The sequence below is a fragment of the Neospora caninum genome, chromosome VIIa (assembly GCF_000208865.1).
Source record: "Neospora caninum Liverpool complete genome, chromosome VIIa".
Classification (NCBI taxonomy): domain Eukaryota; phylum Apicomplexa; class Conoidasida; order Eucoccidiorida; family Sarcocystidae; genus Neospora; species Neospora caninum.
In genome coordinates this window covers 2,414,867-2,435,422 of record NC_018393.1, presented here as the reverse complement: position 1 = coordinate 2,435,422, position 20,556 = coordinate 2,414,867, and the positions used below count along the sequence as shown (strand labels likewise).

Sequence of the window (20,556 nt, the reverse complement as noted above, 5' to 3'; positions counted from 1 at the left end):
CAACGTGAGAGGAAGCTGGCTTGGGTGATACCAGCACAGACTAACCTAGTCCTGCAGGCAGTGGATCAATTAACAGTATGGCATGAACTCTCCGCGAATGGCTGTTGGTAACAACCCACTTCATGTTAGTGAATTACGCCTTTCGGAACAACTCCGCGCTGGGTTCATGGGTGGAAAACAACGCTCTGCTTGTGGCAGTGTGGACAGGTGCTAAGACGCTTGCGACATTTCCGGCAAACGGCCACAAACGTGTCCTTTGACCACAGACCGAGACACGTCGAGACCCTCTCGACAACGATATCGTATTTGATTTGGCGAGGAGGAAGCGTCAACAGACCGAAACATAGCTTCCTCTCGTCGCCTTGATGCCCAAAGCACAGCATTTTCTGCGGCTCAGCCCGGATCCCGGCCGGCTCAGCACGGATCCCGGCTCGCTCAGCCAGGGGACAAATGCCGACCTCACGAACGGCCCACGGTTTGGGTTGTGCAGGATGTCGTACCACAATTACCGTGTGCGCAGGTGGAGGAACCGTCTGAGGTTGGACAGGCACCACCGTATAAATCGGCTGAGGTTGCGGCGTAACGAGGGGGCGCGGAACGGCTGCTGTTGAGACATACGGACGTCTCCACACCAGTTCCTGCTGAGGGGGGCCATACTCGTAGAAATAAAGCTCTTCGGGACGGACGGGTGCACCGCAAGTGTCACGCAGAAGCTCGGCCATCTTGTCAACGAGCCCAAAAAGCAGTTCTGGGATGGAGACAAGGTTCTCTGGGGTTCGGTTTTGACGAAACGCTCTCGAGGGCGCCCACGTGTCTTGAAGCGGTGTCAACCGGTAAGTGATCGGCGACTTCTCAGCACCCGGATCCATCTTAATCGGCGTTCTTACCGCACGCACATTTTTGTCGTCAGTCGGAGGCAAAAGGGGGGCGCTTGACACGGCTTTGCTCGGACCTGTTACCGAAACGGCGGTCATTTCGGTTGGCCCCCACTGCGAGGAGCAAACGGTCGCAGAGTCATCTTGATTCTCCACGACACCTGCGGGGGTCTTGTACGACACAGCCGCCATTTCTGTAGAAAGGACAACTCGCTGTCGGAACCAGCTTAGGGTCGCAACGCGTTCCCTTTCCTCGCGGGTCCGCAGTAGAGAGGACGGGGCGGGGGGAACAATTAACTGGCCCTCTCCCTTACACTCAAACTGTCTGGTGTTTCAAAGCGTGCTGGGAGGAGGCGTTTACAACGCAGCTTGAAGGCAAAAGAACCACTGGACAGTCCTGGACAAGAACAGAGCAGGTGGAGGGAGAAAAGGAGAGCTGGAACCGCCGAGCGACGCCCGACGTGGACCCGTGGCGGCTGTATCGGGTTGTCGCGCAACAAGCCGGTTGCAGAAAAACAACTTGCGAATATCCGATGTCCACAACTGAAAGTTAATTTTGGGCTCGGTTCTGTCCAAATTTTAAGGGTAGAAGAAACGTACAACATGCCAGACATTTATTAGCTTTGTTGTGGAGGGTGATACCACGGGAGCGAGGAGGTTCCTCAACTCTGTGGGACAGCTACCGTCTCGATTCTTGCCACCGCGCCGGCTCAATGAATGGGCCGCGAGCAGAGTGCGCAATTTCATTTAGTCCGCACCGTCCGCGACAGGAACGACCGTCTCGCAAGCGCGACGCCTCGTTGAGGCCGTGGGGGGTGACTGGAATGAACAAAAATGTGAAGCTGGATTGCAACTTCGCCAAAATCGAAACGCATGTGCCGTAGACAGTGGATCAATGGATTAATTTTTATATTTGCATGTGGAAATCGGGACTGCGCTAACACCTGCGGCACCAGCACACCCTCTTGGTACCGAGAGGCTCGCAATACATCACCCCACGCACTAACTCTGCGAGCCCTCGCGCTGCTACTTCCTGGCTGCTCGAGCAGGTTCTGAGAACGCTGGGAAAGTCAGATGATTGGCGTGGTTGCTTCGCCTTGCTTCTCTTTGCTAAAGTAAAGCGTTTGAGAACCTTATTGTTGAGTGTCTACACGGGTAGAGGAGTGGATGACCTTCCCTAACCGCCTGGCCCTTCGATAGTCGCCTCATCTATCTGCATCTGTGTTTAGAGACCGACGCGGAAGCGCGAGAACCTCTGGGCTTTCCCGTTGATTTTTCCTGGTACACTCTGGAATCACACCGAATCCCAGCCGCTTAGACGAAAGGGTATGCTGCGAGAGCCGAAAAGACCGGGGGAGCAGGAGACAGAGGGGGAATGAGGCGCAAAACCCCTGTGGACAGCCGGCTCTGCCCGGTAGACATCTCGTACCAGTTGTCTAGCTGATCGGCTGAGGCGTAAACTGTCCTCCGACCGTGAGGCGTGGAAACTGAACAACATCGTGGAACTCCCCTTCGAGGTATGGCGCAGGTTCGTGCTTGCATGACTCGGTTTTTCTCGACACTCACAACCCTCGGTGTTGGCATACGAAATTTCTGGGATTGCGGGTCGAGCGTAGGAGGCGCATCCATTTAGATGCTTTGCCCCCGAATACAAATGGTAAGAGAGATATTTTGCTTGGAGCAGCAGCCCTCAAAGGCGTGGCCACGAGGATCAAGAGTCATTGTCAATCGACACCTTCTGCTCCCCGTTTTTGCAGTGCCGGTCTGGGGCCTCGAACCGGCACCGACTCGTCACGGCGGCGCCCCGCACACCATGCCACGGAGCTGACACTGACCTCACCCCCAACGGACAATAATAAAATTCAGATATGCAGCGCTCCTGTTTCAGAAAAGACTTCTGCTTAGACATCCCATCAAGGTCGGGGGGGTAGGGGGCCCACCTGTGGTGGCCCCGTGCAAGACCATTTCTATTCGCGGCGTCCGAAAAGAGGATGCAATACTTGATTAAGCAGTTCTATCGATATGAAAGGGAACCGAACTGACGGCGGAAGATACAAAGCCCTTGGATGACAACTTGCCGGACGGATCGACACCTGTAACAAATGTAGAATGAAGGCTGTTGGCTTGTTGACACACACAAAACGGTGCTAGATGGCCACCAGCAGCAAGAGTGTTCTCACAGCAAGGAGGAACCTGTAAGTTCTTTACGGGGAAGGGAAATCTTGTTGCCAGGATGGTCGCGTCACTGCGACTGCAGCTGCGGCCCTTGACGGGATTAGCAAGTTCTGACTTTTTGATGCTGTGCCCCGCAAAAAACCAGTGTTGAACTCTGTCAGTGCACGACCCCTGTAGATGGTTATCTGAACCGTGTACCTCTAAGAACTGTACGGAGAGACTGCCTAGAGACCCCTCTGCTTGATATCTTAGTTAAGTAGAGCCGTGTGTTTTTTCTGGATTGCTCGCTGGTTATCGTCGACGACCGAGCCGTAGGTCGTCAATCAACACCCCCCCATATCGTTTTGGAAAATCTGACCGAGTGGGACAAGGTATATATTGTACATATGGCGTAGGGGAAGATCTGCTAGTGGTGAGACTTTTCCCACGTTTCCCGGCAAATTTTTCTAGTGGCATTTTGTACCAACAATATGTGGGGCTGTTCACGCGTGTCACCCAGCTGCTCCAGCGCAACGCCTGCCTGCATTCGCACGTTAACACGCGGAGGCACAGCCCGAATATCGGGAGCGTAGCTACATAAAAGTCGCTCAAAAGCGCAAAGATCAAGGTATTCTTCCGGTTTCCGGTAGTGTCACTCAACAGGAATTCTAAGCGAATGGTGTATGTACACCCACCAACGATTTTCGACCGTGGTAGTGGAACGATACTCGCGGCCAGTTTTGCAGGAGTGCAGGTGGCCGCCCCGGAAGTCAACAGCCTGCGGGCCTCAATCTCGCACAAGGCAACCGCTAAGCTTTGTTTCTGGGCCTCTGTCGGCTTCAGCCGCAGCCAGCGGCCCCTTCTCAAAGCCGTCTCTAAAACCCATCATTCACACGCACCTGATATGACGTGCGAGCTACTGTAAATCCGTTTTTCCCTACAAAATTATATTTGACTCCAAATGGCTGCGAATTTTTATGCGTCGTTCACGCACCCCGCCAACGTGCTCCATTATTGAGGTCCGGTGTGTCTTACTTATCTCGTCAGGTGAGCGTCGCACACACAGAAGCACGCGCGCCACCCACATAAAAATAACGGACGACTCTTCGGGTGTGAGGGTCACGCTTCTTTAAAGTTGCTTGCGTTCAGTTGAAGAACGTGTTTGCTGTCCTTTTCGTGTGCCTTTCAAGCGTTTGGAGCGTTATCGTTTCTACTCGAGCTGGCGGCTCTCCGTTGATTCGGCTCTCCGGTGTGAGGGATGATCCACGACAGGGAAACAGCAGCCCGCATGCGTGTCATTTAAGATTCCGCACCAGAGAAGAGCACAACTTCTTCAGAGTATGGCTTCTTGAATGCTTTCTTGCTTCCGCGTTCTCATGTGCCGATATAATGCATATTTGACGCAGCTGGGAGAGGAATTGTAGACCGGCGGCGATCGTCGCCGGTCTCAAGCTCCCTTCCCCAGCTCGAGGAGGACAACTTGTTCGTTGCGTCGCTTCCTCCGAGGCTGCCTCAAGCCGCTGTTTCTTCCCGCTGTCTACCAGGTACCATGTTTTTCCAAAGGATTGAGATGTGTAAGTGTATCATTGGAGTTGCTGTTGTCCTTCCCCTCCTTTTCGCGCTGCTCACCCCATCATGGCGACCTCAGCACTCGCCGTTCATATTTGCGGCGAGTGCTGAGACCGAGCCCAGGAGCCGCGTGCCATTCCTGGCCCCTTTTGCTGAAGTCAGCAAACAGTCCTTGATCCCTTCTAGCGCGAATGGTGTTTCTGATCTGCAGGTGCGCCGACCCACCCGATCGAAAGGAAGAGAGCATCACAGGACTGCTGCACGCAACTCTTCTCGTGGGACTGGGAAACTGTGGTTTCCCGGCGGATCGGTGGCTCCTGACAACGCACCAGAAGACGCAGCGGAGCTTCGCGGTTCTATCCCGAAGGCAGCCCACGAAGAAATTCGCATGCAGAGGGAGGCCAGCAACGATGACGCGCCCCTGCCAGCGCTGCCACGTGCTGGGAGTTCGCCGACGCCTTCGTTCGACAACAAAAAGACGAGGGACCCCCATGGAGGAGAAAAAACACAGCAGTCAGCAGAGAAATTCCGGGACAAAAGGGATTCGATGCCGGGACCGGACGCAACGCAGGAACAGGCAGGCAACTTTCGTGCCAGCCCACGTGGCCTCGAGGAACGGCTCCGACGGCGTTATGCACGAGATCGCAAGAAGGCTCTCAAGGTCGAGGCGCGGTGGAAGGTCGGAATTCTCTTCGTCTCGATTTGTCTCCAAATTCTCGATTCATACATTTTTATCTACAGAGAATACTACGACAGGATGACAGTAGCCCGTAGTGGGGGAACACGAACACTCGGGACATTAAGCTTTCGTTTCTTCCACCACCCTCTTGTTTTCTACTCGTTCCTCGCCAGAAACATCCTGTCTTTGTGGCAGGTCCTAAACTGGCTGAACGAGTACCACAACTTTGATTATTCCGCGGTGCTGCCGCTGTCCCGTAGGCGCCAGCCGGTCACCTCGCCGGCCGCAGCCGTGCGGAAGGAATGACGGTAACCTAACTCCCCGACGATGGACGAGAGGGGTGAGCAGAGGCGCCAGGGTGCCGACACGAGGAAACACGATGGGCACACGGCGCAATGCTTATGCATACAGGCTTTGGAAACGGGGAAAGAGCCACCGAACTTCAGGGAGAGGGGAACCAGGACAGCCCTAACCTCCCTCGCAGATATAAGAGGCGGGGCTGCTGATGCGCTACGACACCGTAAGCTCTCCTCATATCTGGGGGCAACGTTTCCAGTATCTCCACTGCCAGGACGATTTAAAGTCAACAGCGAAACGACTCCAATTTGAGGTGCCGCACCGCGCGCTACGTGTTTTTTAGGCTCGTGTTGTTTTTTCATGGAGGAATGCTGCGTCGTTCCTCTCGAACCGCATGCCGTTCGATCTGTGCTAGCGGTTGCTGACGGGGACAAACTGATGGCTTTGTTGGCGCGCGTGGATGCGACTTCTCTCTTCCCACCCTCTTGTAGGGATTGCTGCGTGACAACGTGCTCACTGTTTCTCCATGGGGGGGGACAGGACCGAGAACCGCGCCCGGGCTGGCCCAGAGGAGAGGCGAGGAAGTGACTCCGCATGCTTAGAGTCGAGAGTCGCAGTGGAAGGTCTCTTCCGTTTGTGTCTGGCCCACACGACTTGCGTTTGAGACCGCTTCCCAAAAAAGTGGCGTACCCTTTTTCAGATGGACGTTGTCAAAGCGCGCAGTGATAAGGGACAGTCTTTTCAGTGGCGCAGTGGAAGACACGGAGTGTGTCCCCCCCCAGATGTCCAGAGGTTGAGGGTACAGGTGGAGCGCGAGGGCGCGGGCAGAAGCAGTGAGCGTGCATGGAAACGCGCAGTGAGCGAAGATGCGGCTGGGGTATAAAGACGGGGGGAAAGGACGGTCGAGAGGGAAGAAGAATACGGGTGGAGGCGATTCGCCGGCCGGGAAGTTTGAGCTGGCCTAGCCGGGAAAGAGAGAGGAGGGTGGGGAAAAAGGTAAAGTCTTTGCACGATCTGCAGGGTGTCTTTGGTGAAGCAAAGCACATGTTTTCTGGGTGCGTGTTGACGTTCTTCCGAAAAGCTAGTCAGTCTTGTGCATAGCCTCTATAAACATGAGGACAGCAGCAGAAGTTCGCCAATGGAAAAGTGTAAACTTTGTCGGTTTTCGGTAACGGAATTCGTTCACTGGCTCTCCACGGCGCCGGCAGTGACGTCGCGCACACTACCTCTCGACCGACTCGTCCGAAAGGCTTTCTCGGAAAAGGCTGCAGAACGTCATGAGCAGGACAGGCGGCCCCCCTGTCTGTTTTACTTCCGGAGTTCTTGCGGGCGGGGACGATGTGCTGGCGGTGCCGTCCACCTTTTTATAGATCACGGCAGAAATCAAGGAAAACACGAGAAGGCGAGGGCGTCGAACTCGCAAGTTTCGTTTCTTGCTCAGTTCTTCGCAGAAAAAAGACGCATGCATCCCTTCTGGCCGCCATAGTCACACAGACGCGTTTCCGTTCTTCAGCCGAAAAGGGCGCTGGCCTTTTCAACTGAATGCAGTTTCTACCACGTGTCGCCGCGCGCGCCCGTCGATTCTCCTTTCTCCCTTGTTCGCACTCCTGGTGTAACGGCAGTCCAGGAGACCCGAACAGGTAAACGACTCCGAGCATCATGACGGGAGGCCTGCACAAGGCAGGTCGTGAGCTCCACCCCCGTCAAACGCCAGGAAAAAACAAATTTAAAAGCCTCGCCGTTCGCTTGCCACTGACAAAAGCACGAGGATGCACCACTACATTGATTGGGGTTGGGACAACTGGGGCTCCCCCACAGGTGATGAGACGTCTGGCTCTTCGCGGGAAAAAGCTGCAAAAGAAAAACCGAGAAGCGTCCCTTCTGGGTTTGGTTTCAGAGCGCTTTTAAACAGAGATCCTACAACGCGCACCTTCCTTCAATCGTTCGTTTTCAATGATGCCTCCTTCTTGCCGCGACTTCCTTGTCCTTCCTCTGGCCACTGTTTTCGGCTGCTGTGTTTTTCCCTTCGAGTCCGGCCCCAAAACGGGGCATCACCAGCACATCGCATCGCCTCCTCTCCTCGCGGCTTCGCCTCACTGCTCGGCCTCGCCACCCGGTGTAGCTCCGGAAGGAAACACTGCACAGAATTTGCTTCTCTGGAACTGCGCCTTGGCGTCCTCTGCCAGCTGCTGGCAGAGGACGCAAAAACCACGAACGGACGTTTCGGCGAGAGCGTTTCGAAGAAAAGTTCTTCGTTGCTCCGGAGTCAGCAGATACGGATGAAGACCCTAGTGACACCACCCGAAAGAGATGAAAGAGACATCGTGAAGATACCCCCGAGGAACCGACTCAGAGATACCTCTTGTGGTGACTTTGATGAACTGGGAAGCACACCACGCGCGCGGCTGTGCAGAAACGGTTGCATGACGGCTTCGACGCCACTTCAAGATATACTCCTCTCACGTTGACTTCTGGTAGGACTACGCGTGCAAGTCTATGTGCATTGCTCGATAAATGCATAGACTGATGACGAACGTTAGGTGCGCCGGTGTCTGTACACATCCGTGTTCACCTGCTCGGGAGTCGAGGAGCCCGGGAAAATAGGCACTGCGTACCAGGGATACATACGCTTTGATACGGAATCACACATGCATGCGTGCGTACGGCAAGCTGAGAGAAAGAGTCAACCTAGCCCGATAAGGTGTTGTCTGTTTGGGAAAAAAGGTACCCTTTCCGGAACTGGTTGTGTCTCGCGCTTGCGACTTTCTCGCTTCCCACACCGTGTACACCGGTAACATTCCAAAGACCATTAGAGCGACGACAGTCTACGATATGCAACTCCGATCATGGAAACCCAACGAACGTTTCCACTGCTGCTCCCCCACCTTTCATCGCCTTCTTACCATCACAGAGGCTTCCAGAGCTGCACGGCCCTGCTCGGCCAAAGCGGGATGGTGGAGAAGAAGAAGAAGCGCCTGCGCGGCATTTCCTATCCACGATTGGATAGCTGAATGCACGCTCGCGAGCGCTTGGATGATCGCGTGGATCGCCACAGCCGCGTAAGTCTTGTCGCCTTGTGCCTTCGCGGCGTCCGGCTTACCACGAGGAAATGCTTGCGAAAAAGCAGGCGGTTCGGGCTTTACAAGAAGCGCCAGCACAGCTTGCTGGGTCTTCTCTGCGGCCTCTAACAGCCAGGGAATTGAGCCGCCTAACACGAACGAAAACGCGCGAGGAGACGCAGGACCGGAAGCGCGTGGAAACGACGGACTGGGCACAACGGCGAACCAGACAGAGCGCCCACCCCCCAGATCAGTCCTTGAGAGAAGCGCACACGAAGCATGGCTCTCATGCGGACGCTCTTGAACACAAAGATGTGACGCAAAAGAGACACCTCCTGAGGTCCCATATCCATTAGTATCGATGGCGGTACGCATAGCGACGTATGCCTTTATCTGTAGAGCTGCATGCGCTGAGCATTCCATCGTTGATCGTTGTAGAGATCCCTGCGTAAGCTGGTGTACACACGCAACATAGTCTTCATTCGCGAAGCTCGAGGGTACGCTTGTGTTCGGTGAAAGGTCTTTGGATTTCCAGGAACGGAGTTACAGATACTGAATTATCTTCGCGCCCCTGTTTTGTAGTGAGCTGAGAACGTCTCGAGTGAAAAGTTCGAACGTGGAGCTTAATCTTCTACGTTGCGTTTATTGAATGCGTCTCGTTGACTCGTTGCCGCTCCAAGCTCGTCACTTTCTCACCGCGGTCGAAGGCGTGCAGCTGAGAGGGAGGGTCTGTCCAGCCTGCGAGCCGCGAGAAGAAAACCATGAAGGTGTGGAGAACCTGCGCAAAGGGACAACACGAGGCGGATCGACGGGGCCGTCTGCATGCGTGAACGACGAATCACGGGTGTAAAGGAACTGACGCAGCCGCCGCCTCTCCGCTGCTCCCGTCCGTTTTCGCCGAAAAGAGCCTCGGACACAAACCCACATCATGGGGCCAGAGATCCACAGATTCATGCCGACGCGCGCGCTGGATCGAGACACAGCAGTTCGTACCTTTGGATGGTGACAAGTCGGCGCGAATTGGAGAACGGCGAGGGCGAGGGTGCAAAACCAGTTCCGCGGGTCCGTCGCGGCTCCTGCCATCTCGCTCTGAAAGACGCCGGTGGGGGAGGACTGGAGAAAGCGGATGGCCAGAAGGGGATGAAGCAGTGCAATGTTGACGCAGTCCACCGTCATGCCCACGAGGTCCGGCTGCCGGTACACGTAGTGCTCCCCTTCGACCTAAAAACACACGAAGTAAGGAACAACTGGAAAGAAGTCTAGGAGAAAACGGCAGCGCGCCGACAGCCATTCCGACGGAGAGAGACTCGGCGCACGCCGAAACTCGCGTACAAAACAAAGGTCCGGAAAAACCAACGTCGGACGCTATCGGAGTTGCACGTTCTACGGCGCCACAAAGCCTGAACCTGCCTGTATTATCCAACAACCAGTCGCCCCTGTCGCTGGGAGAGAGACACGCGAGACTATGAAAGAGAAAGCCCCTTCTGCACATAGCTCTCAGCGAGAAGAGAAACAGCTTTCGCGGATGATACACCCAAATGACCCGCAGACCCCGGCGGGAAAACAGTGACACGAACACTTGCGTCTCTCTCTCACATTTCTCGCTCTCGATATATATACATATACATATGACTCCATGAATCACGGTGGTCAGATATATATATATATATATATATAGAGAGAGAGAGAGAGAGCGGGGTCATCGCGATGGGACGTGTGGGAAGCCGAGGCGCCTGACAGGTCCTCGAAGTCTGTTTCTGTTTGGGCACATCGTTTGCGTGGACGAACGGGGTGTCCTTCTCTTGCCTACGTTGATTCGCTCCAGCGTCGCCAGGACACACCGCCTCAAGCAGTCGCATACTGCCGACAAGATGGGCTCTTCAGGTGCGCTGCCAAAGAGGCCTTCCAGCGTGCGAAGCGCGCCCAAGTGGTACGCGGTGGGATACACTGCAAAGGTTTCCGCGAGGACGTCGAGGAAACGGAAGAGGATCCTGCCAGCGCACACAGGACGGCGACCGACAGATGGATGCACTGGACACTGCGTCGGTCGAAAAGTCGCGCATGCCCAGAGCGCGCTTCGCCGAGCACGCCGACCTGCAGGTTTCTGCCAATCGGACACGCGAGAGGCAAGCGGACGTTGTCCCGTCTCCGGCGAGCGCACGCAGGTTAACCTACGTGCGGGCGTTCCAGCGTTTTCCTTCTCAGTCTTCGCTTCTCTCCCATGTGGCACTCTTTCCCACGCAACACGAACCAGCCAGCACGCGACGCTTCCAGAAAGCGTTGTTTTTATGTCTCGCCTTTCCGTCTGGCCTCTGGGGCCGCGGTGTCCGGTTCCCGTCGGCGCGCACTTCCGTTTTTCGATTTCCTCGCTCACAGGTAACGCGGGACGTGAGCCCGACAGGTTGAGATGACGGCGACAATCGCGTAGGTCGACTGCTCGTACAGATGCTCCTGTCGCCTGGAATTCCTCATCGCCACTTCAATTGTTTCCCACAGTTCTTGCGTCACATCGAGGACTGGGTGCCGGTACGGGCTGTCTTCTGCATGCACATGGACAGGATTTCTCGGGGGAGTTGCGGATCCAGACAAGCACGCGGAAGCCTAGAAATGGATGCAAAACACCAGCACACCCGCCCACGCAAAACTCCCGGAGACGTCGCCGATATATCCGCTTGATAAAACGTTACCGAGGGAGGTTCACAGTTCAAACGTGGCCGAGAGGTCGGTTCGCAAAGAAGCAAGGCTCCACGTGTTTCGAGCCGCCCACAGGACATGGGGTTTTCACGTTCATCGAGGTCGTAGAGGAAGCACAAACAGCACAAAAAGACGCGCGCCGTTTCCTATTTCCGTTCTCCCTGACTGGAGGCAGCACCGAGACGACGGGGCGGTCCCTTCTTTCCCCTGTTGTGCCTCCCATTGGGAGTTACGACAGCGAGAGAAAGGGCTATAGTTTTGCCGGTTCGTGTCTCCAGGGGGCCGACACAGGACAGGGGGACTGCGTGTGGCATCGCCACTAAAAAAAGCTCCAACTGTGAATTTGCATGCTTCCCTACTCGGAATGGGCTCGCAGAGATCTGCTGCGTGAGGCGGAAGAGGCAACGCGTAGGAAGGGCGCAGACTTTGCACCGCAGAGAAGAAGAGCTTGACAGCATTCCGGTAAGCCGCCGTGGAGCTGTCGGGCTGCGCGAGGACTTCCCGAAGATTCTGGCCGAGCGACTGGAGAAACCAGGTGACAACAGAAGACACAGAGGCAGAGCCAGGAGCGGAGACATGGACGCGAACACTTGGAGGGACCGCCGACGAGTCACGCGAGAGGAGGGAACGGAGTCAAGGAAGAAGGCAGACGCAGCGGAGACAGAGAAGAAATGGGAGAATACCGGAAGCAAGCGACGAAAGCGAAGGGCGGCGGAGGAAGAAAGCGGACACAGGAAGAAGCCCAGATGGCAGAAGAGCAAACGCCAAGCGTGCGAATCTGGTACAGAGCGCCCATGGTTCCGTCTCCCCCTTCGCGAAGCTCTGATTCGATCAACCGTATCCCTCTGAGAAGGAAAAGGAAAAGCCTAGAGGCACAGAGGGAGATAGGGCACAGTGGCGGAATGGTATATCGCCCAGTCTAGGCGAGATTCAAAACGGAAAGCTTACACTCAACAGCTGCCTGTGGAGCGTGCGCATTCGATCAGCAGGCATCGGCGCCAGGACTGCACCCGCCGCTAAAACCAAGGACGCGCGACTGTCGATGCTGAGACTTTCTCTGCATGCAGACAGGTGAAGACAGAAAAACGCGCAGAGGCACCGCTGCGTCCACCCCGTCTAAACGGGGAAACGACGACGATATCAAAGAGCCTGGAGGCGAACCGCGGGAAAGCACGAGAAGTGGGCAGCCAGGCGACGCGTTTGTGGCAGTACACGTGTTCTACGGTAACCCCAAGCCAGCAGGAACATGGAATCCCAGCAGTGAAAGCATGTGGAGACTGCAAGGAGACTGCGCGTGCACGCCTATCTACGCAAGTACACGCGTCCACCGAAGCATGTATGCATTGCTTGAGTGTGAGCAGAGATGCATGCGCTGGACAAAAAGGAACTGTGTGGGCATATGTCGCCAGGGGAGCACAGCCAAACAGACGCATTCAAGCTGTCGCTACCCTTGGAGAAGCTCGAGTGTCGTATGCGAACAAGACACGGGAACTCAAGACGTGGGTTAACACTTTGTTCCCATCACTTCACTAACACTACAGACACGCCCCCGGATACTCAAGTGTACATATATGGAAACATATGCATGAATGCGCTATATACATGTATATATATATATATATATATATGTCCAGAACGCTGCGTCTCTGCTTACTCGAGTATGAGAGAAACGATCGAGTTCAGAATGAGGTTGACATCCTCCGTTGCGGCTTCTTCGGCCAACATGGGGGCCGCAGAAGCATCGAGCGCTTTCACGGCTTCGACGAGGACCTCTTCCGCCAGTTCGCGGAGTTTGCAGACTGCAGCTTCACCGTGTAGCGCAGCTTTCTGCCGCTGAGCAAAACGCGAAGAACGGCGGCGAAGAGGCGGAAGGAAGGCGCAAAAGATGATTCACGACGGACAGAGGCCGACAGCGAGCGCTACTAGCAGACGCTCTGGACTCACCGCGAGTGCGGCGAAGGAGGTGAAGCGGTACTCTTTCTTTCTCTATCTCGCTTCTCCCGTGATCCACATGTACATATATTTCAGTTTCTAACGATTTCTCACCGTCGCTCACCCTTGCTCTTGGACTCTTGTGAATCATCTAGGTTCGTTACCATCGCGGTAGAGTCAGGTTTCGATCGCCATTCCCCAGCTTGCAAATACATTGTATCTTGCCGGTTCGAGTCCCTCACGGGTACTCAGGGCGCGTGCACTACACTCCCATGCGAGTGTTTCGCTCTGTGGTTTCCGGCTCCGATCGCCTGGCAACTGGTGCTGGGGTGTCTCGTGCGCTCGCGCGTACCTGGGCGACTCTGATGACGAAAGGCAAGGCCGTGCACGTGAGGAAGTGAATGAGCGACGCGAACAGGCGCGTCTGAGTTCCAATGTAGCCGGCGGTCCACAAGATGAAGCGGCCCGCAGCAGCGTGCAGGAAGAGAGCTGCGGTTTCTCGTTCTTCGCCGGTCGACCTTCTCGGCGTCTTGCCACTCACTGCCTCGGCGTTTCCCAAATCGAGAGCCGTCTCGTACGGAAGCCGAGGCAGCAGATCCAGAGACAGCGGAATCACCATGTCTTCGCCCGCGGGGGCGCGCGGGGCGACAGTGGTGAGGACGAAGAGACAGGCCTCCAGGCGTTGCCAGGGCAGTGAGGCTTCAGCTGAGTGCGCCTTCTTCTGCGAGAGACAAACGGAGTCAGGAGGGATGCAGAGGCATGCAGGCTCGCGAGTAGTGGACAAAGAGGCGCCGCCAGAGAAAAGGCGAAGCTTTCTCAGGGTCACCTGCCACGAGCGACACCGGACGAGGATGTGCGGGAGGGAGTAACGGATCTGTGCCTGAGGCGCGGTGACAGGGGTGAAAAAAGAACCCAGCTCTACCGTTTTCTACGCGTGGACAAAGGAGAGACACCACGGGCGTGTGCGTGCTGAGAGAGCGGGGGGGGGGGGGGGGTGGGGTAACAGGCCGCGAGGAAGGCCACCGTTTCTGTGAGTGTTTCGTGCGGAACCTCCTGGCGAGCAGAAAAGAACTGAGAGAAGACGCCTGCGAGGAGCCCGGCCAGAAGGCGAAAGGAGAACGCAGCGTGTCACTGGAAAGAAAACGCTCTATCGAGAAATACAAACAGGACGGAGGAAAGAAGTTGTGTTAGGCGAACAGAGACAGCCCACCCTTGGCTGCGCAGGGTTCCTGCCGTTCCGTCCAACACAGGCGAGGACACGCAACGCACGCCGGAAAAAACAGCCACGGACGAGGCCCGAACATCGCTGCGAGGTCTCGACCCACGAAGAGCACAGTCACAAGGAATCGGGCGAGGGCAAGAGGCAGACAAGAAAGGACGTGCGAAGGGGCGACCAAGAAAAGAGAGGAGAAAAGAGGAAAGACCCGCAGTGGTGGAGCATTAACTCAGGACGGTTTTCCGACCGTGTCTTGGGCTTGCATACACCGCACTAGTGTTGTCTCTTGAATCCGCTTGCCCGTGTGACTCTCTCCTTACGAGGTTTGTTGCCGCGCCTGCACTGTCACCGTTCGCCGAGTCGGCCGGTCCCACGGCAGCGAGCGCGAGGATCTTTCCGAGCTCCTCTTTGGTTTTTTCAAGGAGGCGAGCGTGGCCAACGACAAGAGTCGCCTCCGTCAAATTCACTGCGGCCTCGTCTCGGAAGCGGCTCCATCTCTCGAGGTCGACGCGCTCGTCGACGACCGCGTCGGCGGAAGGTGCGCCCAGCTGCCCTAGGAGCACATCCAGGAAGTGGAGGTATACATGCAAGAGGCGCTGTCTCCGCTCTTCTGTCTCCACAGCCACGGCGTCGTAGATCCGTTTCGCTGCAGCGAAGGCGGGGCTCGAGTCCACGTCGACGGAGTCTTCCGCCGCAGAGCTCGCGCCGTCAGCTTCAGGCGCGGCGCCATCGGCAGAAAGAGAGACAGATGTCCCATCGGCTCGAGCGCAGCCGTCGCTCTGAGAAGCCCGCGCCCTTCTCTCCTGGTGCTCGGCGAGACAGGCCTGCTGGAGAGACCGCAGATTCTGCGAAAGCTCCTGCTGCTGGGAGACCAGACTCATGAAGTGGAACAGGAAGTTGTAGTGGAAGTCCAGTCCGATTTCCTTCACCTCGAGGGAAGGGTGCGGCACCAGCGTGTCTGCAGCAAACGCGCAGATGTGCTCCAGGGCGGGGACGAGGGGATGTGAAGACGGGGCCGAGACAGAGGACGGAGGCAGCGGCCACGGGTCTCCGTGGAAAAAGGCCGGGAGGACTTCCTTCGCCAATTCAATGAGCCCCGCTGAGAAGGCTTGAAGTCGATCGGCATCCACGGGCGCCCGAAACTGCAAAAACGGTATGAAACGGGGTTTGAGCATGCGACAGCGCTTTGAGCGAAAGGAAGGAAAAGCGAGAAAAACCACAGAGAAGACGAGCACATGTGGAAGCGTTGGACCGTCGCGCGACAGGTGTGCAGAGGGGCGATCAGGGCCATCCAGTCTCCGCAGAAAAAGGGAAAAACGCGACACGTCCTCAGATGATCGCTTCGGGACAGAACGCAAAATGGCGGAACCGCTGGCCGTGGGAGTTCGAAATCGTCGCAGAGGCGCACGTGGACCAAGAAGAGACAGCAGAGTCACGAGCGAGGCACCGTGGAAGCAAACGGTGGCGGGTCGTGCACCCTCGCTTCCGATTTCCCCTTCTCTCTGTGGAACATATGGCAGCCGCCCACTCACCCGTCTTTCCTCCTGTTGCAGTGCCTCGCAACCGACTGCGTAGCCGTGAACAATCGCCTCCATGACTTGTCGGATGCAGTGGGTTCCGTCAGCTTCCCCGCCTCGCTGGGACGATGGCCCTTCGTGCGGCGCCACGTCTCCTCGGCCTCGAGCGTCGTCCTCGCCGCGCTCCTCATTTGCGACCGCGGTCGCAAGCGCCGCCAGGGCCGCGACTGCGTCCGCAGCCGCCTGGAGCCCGTCGATTGTCTCCGGAGACAGGGCCCGGGGGCCGGCGTCTACGGCGCCTTGAGCCACGGGCGAGGCCGACTGGAGAGTTAGCAAAAGGACGCGGAGACAGGACGACGAAGGCAAAGCAGCTGCGGACAGAGGCGACGAGGACGGAGGCGACGGCAGCAGGGACCGAAAGAGAATGTGCGTGCACGTGGAAGCGATGGGAGACAGGCCGGCAGGGTGAGGCGCTTGACAAGACGAAGCGGAAAGGAGAGAGAGATGCGCAGAAATCCACGATTGCACCGCTGAAACTGCAGCTGGAGAAGGCAGGGAGACAACGGCAGAGGGGAAGGAAAACACATAGAGACAGGACCACGACGCCACCACCGGTGCGGGCAGCATACCCGCGCGAGACAAGTCTGTGGCGGTCCGTCCGACACAGCGAAAAACAGAGCCGAAGTGGAACCACTTGTCCAGGGTGAAGAAACAAAGCGAGGAATACAACGAATAAACAGGCAGATCCGCAGGCGACGACACGTGAAAAAGGCAGCCGACAGCAGAAACGAAGGCAAAAGTGAATCAGCGGGAACCACGCGGAACTGGACTATGCCCGACACCCGAACTGCAACACACGACGAAGCTGAGAGAAACAGCCGCGTCAGAAGAGCCGCAGAATCCTAAGGAAAGTGGATGTCCATCAAAGCTGGAGACCACGCTGTGCGATAGACTTGCTGTCTTGAGCAACCCGTAATACACACACACGAGACAAACGAGCGTGGAGCGAGCGTGAAATATATACACGTATATGTACAGAGAGAAAGAGAGGCTTGGAGGAGAACGGGAACGGTCACGGTGTACAGGCACGAGGACAAATGCGGCCGTTGCGTGCTTGTGTCTCGGAAGACCTTGTGAGGCAGTTGAGACATTTTCACGTGCACACTCTGGCAGCAATGCCCGTCCGGGAACCTCCATTTCGTGCGGCGTGGGATCTTGCCTGATTTCAGTGAGGAAATCTGGGCTGCGGCCGCAGGCTCAGGGGAAGAGAGAAGCGCTTGCTCGCGTCTCTCCAGGAAATCGAAGACCGAGGCGGCGGCAGCAAGCGCACTCGACGCGTGCCGCTGCAGGAGCGCACTGAGGACGGCGAGGCGTTGAGGCTTCGACAGAGAGAGCCTGCGGGGCCGCAACGCGAACAAAGGGAGAAGCGAGAAAAGCAATCAGTGCAACAGAGCAGAAGGGTGAGCAAAGGATGCAGAGTAAGGTTAAACTCTGAACACGATGGGCCACGAGAGAGGAAAAAAAGGCGGAACAGCTACACGGAGAGAGTCGTACATTCAAGGTGTCCTCGCGCAAACAAGAGCCTCCCCTCGCGCACACGCGCGTCTCCGCCCTCTCCCATCACTATCGCATTTTTGATGAAAACAGAGTTGACACAAGAAAGGAAAGTGCCGCACAGGGAAAACGAAAAAGAGTCGAGGTGAAGTTCGAGACCACTGGGCAAGAGACAGATGGAAAGGGGGGGGAGGCAGGACGGGCAAGCCGAGAGACAACCCGGTCGCTCCGCACGAGCTCTAAACGGACAGGAGCGCGGGGAGAGGTGCTAGGCAACGAAGCGAGGTGACTGTCAGTGTTGATCCGCCACAATTCCGTCCTCTTGCGTACGCCGACCCCTCCCTTTTTGTTTTGCCACATGTATTTGCCATTCTTGCCAAGCAACATCGTGTTGCCTCGGTTCGTTCTTTCCTGGCCTCGACCGCCGCCCCTCCGTTTACCTTTGACTGGAAACCTCCTGGGGCAGAGCAGCAAGGAGTTCCAGGAGCGGCGCGGCAGCCTGTTCTCCGAGCTTCTGTCCTAACGGGACGAGGACCTCGTCTAGGGCAATTTCTTCCTTTAGCTCCTCGTCGTCTCCGCCGCTCGCGGCTTCGATGTCTCTGTCTCCGCCGTGTTCACTCCCGCCGCAAGCCCCAAACACAAGCGCCGCGGAGAGGGCGACGGCGAGCTGGCGAACGACGGGTTTCGGCGCGCGTCTGCAGGAGACGAGAAGATGCAAAAGGCCCTCCCGGAGTTCTTTGAAGATCGAGGAGACGACGTTGCGTCGCTCCTTCGCACATCCTCCCAGCGCGCCCCCGTGCCTTTCCGCGAACACCAGGGACAGCTGCTGAGGGAAGCCGGCTCGCGCTTGCGCCGCGAGCGTTTGAGCAGCAAAGTAGAGGATGCACTCGTCGCTGGCGTCAAGTGGAGAGGCGGACTGCGAAGAGAGTGCGAAATGGTTCAAGAAGGAAATGCAGATGGGCCACGCAGACGCGTGCTGCTGAAAGTCGACAAGGAACTCGTTTGCCTGTACAGGCGTCACTCCAGCAGCGGGCGAGTAGAGCGCCGCAATCATTTCACGGACATTCTGCTCTGTATACGGAGGGGATGCGGGCGCAGAGAGGAGCGAAGGTCCGGTAATGGCAGGGCCTCCCGGCCCGCAGGCGCCGGAAGGCTGCATGTTGGAGAGAGGCAGAAAAGCCGAGAGAACGCCGAGGAAAAGCAAAGGGACGAGAACGCGACCGGGCGGGGGAGACAGCCGCGACGGGTGAGCCAGGAGACCCAGCGAACGGCACAGCAGGGACAAGGAAGCAGAAGGACAGCCTCGCCAAACAGACGCAGGCCGTGAAGAGAAGAACGCGAGAGAGACCAGCACGGGGGAGAAGGCGAAGCGCGACGTGGCTCTTCTCGCCCCGCGGAGCGGGGAGGCAGTTCGAAACTCAAACCGGGAAAAACCCAGAACAGCGAGTTGCAGCTGCTGAGGAGCTGTCCTGAGGCTGCGAGAGACAGCGATGATGGGTTGGAAGACACGGATTCGAGGAGGAGAGGCTCGCAAGCTGCAGGGTCGTGTGTTGTGCGTGGAGAGGCTCCACGAGAAAGACGGAATCGTCCGACGCGAAAATTGGAGGCAACTACGAGAAAACAAAGAGCGAGGATATTGCAAGACAGGGAGAGAAAAGCGGGAGACGCCCTGGAAGTCGCAGAGCGTCTTTAGGGGAGGCGAAAAAGAAGACAGACTCCACGAAACGGGGAAACTTGCGGAAGAATCAAGTTTCGACGACGCTCTCCCTCCTCTAGTCCGTAGTTGGGCTAACCTGAAGGACGCTAGGACGCAAGTGCTTTGTCTTCCCTACCCGGAGGATATGTTCTCGGTCGCTGCTCCTCGTGTGGAACCCGCTTTCGTAGTGCCGCGTCGATCGTGTGCCCGAGTGTGTCACTTCCGGCGTTTGTTTCCCAGAAAAGAAGAGAAAGAGGAGGGACACAGGAGAGAGATGGTGAGAACGAGAAAAAGTGGGAAACCAAAAGGGAGGCGATGACGGAGACGAAAAAGCGCTAGGCCAAAGCGCCTCTCTCAGGAAGTCGGTGTCTTCTCAACGGAAGTTAGGCGGGAGAGGCACGGGCAAAACCGAGCACCTGTGCCCCCAGAGAAATACACAGGTAGTCAGCACATTGAAAAACACGTGTGTCTGGGATGTGAGGCAAGTGATGCACTTCGTGAACAAAGAACGTCAGAACGCCCACCCGCCGCTGCTCCCTGTGGCTGGTTGCGTGCGCGAATAAAAAAATTCTGGCATGTGCGGGTGGAGTGATCAAACGAGACATGACTGAAGCGCACTTGGAAAAGACGAGGTGAAGGGCGCAAGCGTCTTGCCAGGAAACAAGGACCGTCCGGAAAAACGCTTAAGGAGGTGAGAAAAGCAGGAGGAAACAAAGAGGCACTCGCGAGACATGTCCGAGAACAGCGGGCTGGCGCGTCGAGGAGGGAGGGAAAGCAGCACTTTAAAAACCCCCCGCCGAGCCCTGACACACTCTGAGAACTATCCGTACCCCGTGTCCAGAGAGTCTGCTTGCTCCGTCTCTATTTCTCTTTTCCCAGCAAAGAGGAGGGAGGCCATCTTCTCAATGAAAAGATCGTCCCGACAAGGTCTTCCACTGCTCTCACTTCCTCAGCGAGGCTGGGGTGTCGTCTCCCGGCTGACGCGTGCGCATGGATGGCGTCGATGCTGCGCCGATCGTCCGGGGGGTTCATCCAGGCGACGAGCCATAGCCGCTGTTGCAGAGCACACAAATGCACGTCACTGAGGAGAAAACGAGACGGGGCTAAAATCTCGTTGGTTGTCTCGTTCTGCCATCTTATACCCATGAATGGCCACTCCAGCGATCTCCTGTGTACCTTTCCTTTTAAATTGCCATGCACATTCGTTCGGACCTGCCTGCGCTGGCTCCGGCAATGCACGGCCGCCGCAGAACGGTAGCCCTGGCAGAGCCGCTGGAACCTTGTAAAACCACCGAGAGGCCGCTCAGGCACAGA

The 20,556-nt window shown here is 56.8% G+C and overlaps 3 protein-coding genes across 3 annotated transcripts; 1 reads left to right on the top strand and 2 right to left on the bottom strand.

Moving 5' to 3' along the window:
* Positions 1-164: 164 nt before the first annotated feature.
* On the bottom strand, positions 165-1,067 carry NCLIV_021990 (conserved hypothetical protein; the record flags this gene model as incomplete). The annotated part of the gene is made up of 1 exon (XM_003882393.1): positions 165-1,067. The coding sequence occupies one exon, from the start codon at positions 1,065-1,067 to the stop codon at positions 165-167; it is 903 nt and encodes a 300-aa protein (XP_003882442.1).
* Positions 1,068-4,578: 3,511 nt separating this feature from the next.
* Positions 4,579-5,583, top strand: NCLIV_021980 (conserved hypothetical protein; the record flags this gene model as incomplete). Its single annotated transcript, XM_003882392.1, has 1 exon — positions 4,579-5,583. The coding sequence occupies one exon, from the start codon at positions 4,579-4,581 to the stop codon at positions 5,581-5,583; it is 1,005 nt and encodes a 334-aa protein (XP_003882441.1).
* Positions 5,584-7,667: 2,084 nt separating this feature from the next.
* Positions 7,668-18,705, bottom strand: NCLIV_021970 (conserved hypothetical protein; the record flags this gene model as incomplete). Its single annotated transcript, XM_003882391.1, has 14 exons — positions 7,668-7,760; positions 8,478-8,782; positions 9,330-9,411; positions 9,627-9,854; positions 10,444-10,624; positions 11,008-11,173; positions 11,687-11,849; positions 12,276-12,384; positions 12,982-13,160; positions 13,612-13,980; positions 14,796-15,617; positions 16,008-16,313; positions 17,123-17,387; positions 17,987-18,705. The coding sequence occupies 14 exons, from the start codon at positions 18,703-18,705 to the stop codon at positions 7,668-7,670; spliced, it is 3,987 nt and encodes a 1,328-aa protein (XP_003882440.1).
* Positions 18,706-20,556: the final 1,851 nt, after the last annotated feature.